The sequence below is a fragment of the Rhagoletis zephyria genome, unplaced genomic scaffold (assembly GCF_001687245.7).
Source record: "Rhagoletis zephyria isolate East Lansing unplaced genomic scaffold, Rhagoletis_zephyria_1.1 Rzeph_scaffold_14473, whole genome shotgun sequence".
NCBI lineage: Eukaryota > Metazoa > Arthropoda > Insecta > Diptera > Tephritidae > Rhagoletis > Rhagoletis zephyria.
Window position 1 is genome coordinate 9363 of NW_016171542.1, and position 4929 is coordinate 14291.

Below are 4929 nucleotides of genomic sequence, written 5' to 3' on the forward strand. Positions count from 1 at the left end.
TTATTTAGGATAAAAAACACAAATATAGAGGGTATTCATATAAAAATTTGCAAACAATTTGTTTTCGAAATATTCTTGGGACAGTCTAATGTACATACATATTATATGTCAGCGATATTAAACTATTTACTTATGTACTTATATACAGATATGTACTTAAATTCTAACCAAATATATTATCGTATATTTTGTAGCAGATTCCAGTTTTTTTAAACATTTCATTTGTCCGTTCTTCTGTTTTGAATAGCTGATACTCTTTCAAAGTAGCAGGGTCCAATGGCCCCCAATCGGCTTCGGGCTTAAAGCTCTCCTTTATCCGCTCGCACATTGTCCCACTGGTTCGGTAGCAAACTTCGCCTATAGCCCAAACAAGTAGTTGACCACAGCCGAAACCTGAGACGCACCAACCAAAAACTGAAAAAAATTTAATATATATTTTTACAAATTACAGACAAAGAGTTTCCGCTGTTTATACTGTATAATCCATCCTGATAGGTATAGCCATTGTATTGTAAGGGCGTATAGTTCACCAGCGTATAGATCAGAACTGCAGCCATGAAGGCGGGTGTAATTAATCCCCAGCAAATCCGATAATAGAGAGAAGTTTTTATACCCAACATGAAGTAAACGTCATGACACAGGGTTTTTACGCCTAAAATTGAATGAACATAGGGTCAGAATTAGTCAGTTTACTATCTTTACATGAACACACCATATATCCAGCCAACAGCGATCAGTTCGAATATCGCCAATACTAAAGCTACGAACGACGCCCCGTAGAAGTCCATAAAGTTCAATAGATATTGACCACCTGGAGTTATATATATAAGGCCGATTCCATAACATACAACAGCGATGCCCACAGCAATAATCCATTGTTTTGTGTTGGTGAATTGATCTTTTAATACGGTCATAACGCACGAAGCCATGCCCACATTGCTTCCGATACCCAGTACAAACAACATCAAAAAGAAGAGCACGGAAAATACCTGAACGTTTACACACAATTTACACAACATTCGAATTACAAAGTCAAAGCAACGTCTGAAGAATTCTCACTTGTGGTAGAAACTCAAATTTAGATATGGCGTCTGGATACGAGATGAACGCGAGTCCCGTGTTACTCTTTACAACATTTTGTATATCAGAGGTATTTGATTCGTGAGCTAAGTTTCCGAGGATGCCGAAAATGATTACACCAGAGAGAAGCGAAGTGAACGTGTCTAAGGTGGTGACAATTGTGCAGTCCCTACACAAAAAATATTAAAAATAAAAAAATATGTATTTCTGCAAAAGGTTTGTACAGTTCATATGGTATTGATATTACCTTTTTATGTTGTGCCGGAATCGGTTGTACGAGGCGTACATGATTATGTTTCCAAAACAAATGGCAAGCGAAAAAAATACTTGAGTAACAGCTGCATACCATACCTATCAAAAGAACGGAAGTAATTAAAATTTTAATATGTAATACTTGTTAGTCTGAAGAGCATACCTTTGGGTCTAGAAGTTTATCCCACTGAGGTTTCAGAAAATACAAAACACCATTGAGAGCGCCTGGCAGTGTCAATGAACGTATGAGTAGGATAAACATAACCACATAGGGAAAAAGTGCAAGGACATATGATGCCTTGCCCGAGCTCTTAATGCCTTTAAGAAGTATGGAGACTATCACGAGCCAAGAAACAGCTAGTGTCAGGGCTAACGACCAACTTGGGTAACCTATTCCATCATGTATGGAGTCCTTTTCTCGCAAAATTACTTTTCTAAAGTTGGAGATTTTCAAAATAAAGCGGTTGTAAAATTCCTACTTGAATACATACGTGAAATAAAATTCCGCCGATGTGCTTTTCACTTTAGTTTCATTTGTGAAAACGTTTGTTTTATTGAGCTTCGAATCGATACAGGCGTCGCCCCACTCTTCGCGACAATAACTCCAGGGCAGCGTCGGATAACACGACTCTATCAAATAACGAAGAGTAAGAGCCATCAAAGTGGCATAGTACGTGGACACAATAGCCGTACCGAACACTTGTCCATATCCAACTCCTAAAATGTTGTAAGTAGATTGTTAAAGCAGTTGTTGGGTGGAATATTTCAAGGAAAAAGCAATTAAGTATTATTGCCCAAACTGACATGTTCATACATACATATTAGGGTGGTCCAAAATTACTCAGGGAAATCCACTTTTTGGAATTTCCCTGCTGCCACCTCCAGAAATATAGAAAATGGACAAAAAGGAAATCATATTTTTTCTTTTGGAATCGGTTAGAATTTAATGGTGGTGACACTGATATTGTGGCGTATTAATATTTTTTTTACCAGTGATTTTTTCCTCTGCTGTTTTTAGCCTAACATATCCATAATTTTATTGAGCTTGAGGCCGCTTTTTATGAAAAGTTATTGTGGAAATTTAACGATTGCACTATGGGAAATTTGAGCCTATTTTGTGGTAAAAAGTAAATTTCTTGACTTGCTTGAAATTAATTTTTTTCTGTCTTATCTTACAGAGAATACTTCAAAGTAAAACTCTGTTTTTCGATAAATTGACTAACCGTTGATTTGGTAACCCTCAAACAGATAGTTTCGAAATTTTTTGTAAACGAAAAGTGTGTAGCTTGATTTTGTGCCACTTTCTAATGCTTGTATCTCCTTATCTATTTGCTGCTTTTCAAAAGTGAAAAGTGGAAAGAAAGAGTGACGGTTAGCAGAATATTTACCAATTAAAACTTCTATTATAGTTACGGTGACCATATTTATGAGAGCCGAATACGGGACAAAAAATAATTTTTCAAATTTATTCCACAACAGCTTACAGATCTTAAAGCCTTCTTAAATAATCCTAGATGTATTAGCCCTGAAACTGTATCCTTATAGTAACATAACAAATTTGTGGGATTATTTTCTCGAGATTTTTACCCCGTAAGATTTGTTAAAAAGTTCGTTAAATTTTAGTATAATAAAGTGCAATTTTAAGTCGCTAAGGCTTACCACAAATTTTTAGCAATTTTTTTGTTGACGGTGTTACGCATTTTTTTCATACAAAGTAAGTATGTTCGACCATTTTTTTAAAAGAGAAGCAAATGAGCAGGACTTTCCACTCGCACTTTATAATACTCAATTTTAATGACTTACAAAACTGCAAACCAAATTTTTTTTCTAAAGATTCTAATTAAAATGATTGAAATTTTAGCGAAACATTGCAGAATTAATTTTTATAGTTTTTTGCACAAAGTTGGAAACTTGGTATTATATGGTTTTTATTAGGAAAGGAGCTTTACTTTAGCCAAATAGCCAAAACTTACTAAAATGTCGAGTCCTAATTTCTATTGTGGTCAATGTATGTATCGCAGGCATTCAGATTAGAAAATAACAACTGTTTATGGAGAAAATTACGTTATATACAAACATCACTTAAAACTCGTTCATAGGCATGCCATTTTAATGAGCTGTTAAGGCGGCGAAACACCGAAGCCGGGACAAATATAGGACATTAAGAGAAATACAGAACATACATAAAATAAATGAATTACCAGGACAATGGGCCAAAAAAGAGGACTGTCGCGTATAATACAAGACGGATGGTCACCGTAATTATAGTTTAAAGGTTGTTGACTTTAAAGTGAAATTGTACAATTAAAAAAAAAAAGAAGTTTATTTAGTGTTTTAAAAAAATTTTTAAAAACGTTTAAAAAAAACTCATCCTAAATCGGTAGAATAGTCCCTGATCTCTTATTTCCCCATAATCTTATACTGCAATTTTGTGCGATATTAAAGAAATTATAATTTTTCTTAGATAACTACTTGGTACAAAATCATGAGTTTTGTGAAATAATTCACGGTGCTATAATTTAAAAGTTGGAAAAAAACCTGTCAGATAACAAAGAGAAAGTTTTAAACTTAAGGTCAGTGGAGGATTCGAGTCGATATTTAAAATAGAACATACGAGGCATCTGTTTATGGGGTTCGGGTCCACTGGACCCCGTGTGACCATTACGCTATTTTTAGGAGGTGTCACCATTGCGGGTTAATTTTTGCGCGGCAAGGCCACTACTTCTAGTCCTACTACTGGGCCAAGTTTTAAACTGATATTTCAACTTTTAGAATTTTGGCCCCAAAATAGGGTCAAATTTCCCATAGTGGATTGGTAGAAGTTTTGCTACTGTTGTTTCCCACCATAAATTTTGATTAAAAACCGCCTCAAGTTCAATAAAATTGTTAAAAAATAAATATTTTTTTAAACGAACAAGAATATTTCCCTCCAGAAATCTGCAAAACATAAAATTATTATGCATATTTGAGACCATGAGAGCCTAACCCAATTTTTTGTTTTGTATGCTTCCCTACTTAAAATAGTCTCAAGTGGGATAAATTTTAAAATGGAAGTCGGTTCTTCTTTAATTTTAAGGTTCGAAGCCATGATTCAATAATACAAGGTTCGATAAACTGACAGTTGTCTCTCTCGCACCGCTCCCTTAGCAGCGGCACCGTGTTGCTTCTTTGCAAATTTACTTGGAAAAAATGTAGCTTTGGTGTGAAATAGAAGTATAAGCTTTTGCGCAATATGTTTATTTGTATATGCATATGAAGCACATTTAACTGATGAAAACATAAATTGTTTTTAAATTGAATGTTTACATAAATCTCATGGTAGTTTTATTTTAATTCTGAGTCCTTTTGCGGTTTTTATACAGCTAAAAACATAAATGACTTATATAAAGTGGACATATAAAATACATAGGCTTCAATAAATATTAATCAATCTCAAAACCACAAAAACACATGGGCTTCCCTATTTTCGATGTTCTACATTTCTGTGAGTGCCTGAAAAAATTGTTTTTGGACCGCCCTAATGTAAATTTATACAAACATAGATACATAGATATTTATACCTTTCATGAGCATGAAATGGTATTATAACTTTGGTCC

General features: G+C 34.4%; 1 protein-coding gene across 1 annotated transcript; it reads right to left on the reverse strand.

The window, feature by feature from the left end:
• Positions 1–163: 163 nt before the first annotated feature.
• On the reverse strand, positions 164–2053 carry LOC108378581 (sodium-dependent nutrient amino acid transporter 1-like; the record flags this gene model as incomplete). Its single annotated transcript, XM_017634879.1, has 7 exons — positions 164–414; positions 476–652; positions 713–989; positions 1060–1249; positions 1328–1431; positions 1496–1766; positions 1824–2053. Coding segments are annotated over 7 exons (1500 nt in total), but the record flags the coding sequence as incomplete, so codon positions are not given.
• Between the last annotated feature and the right edge of the window lie 2876 nt (positions 2054–4929).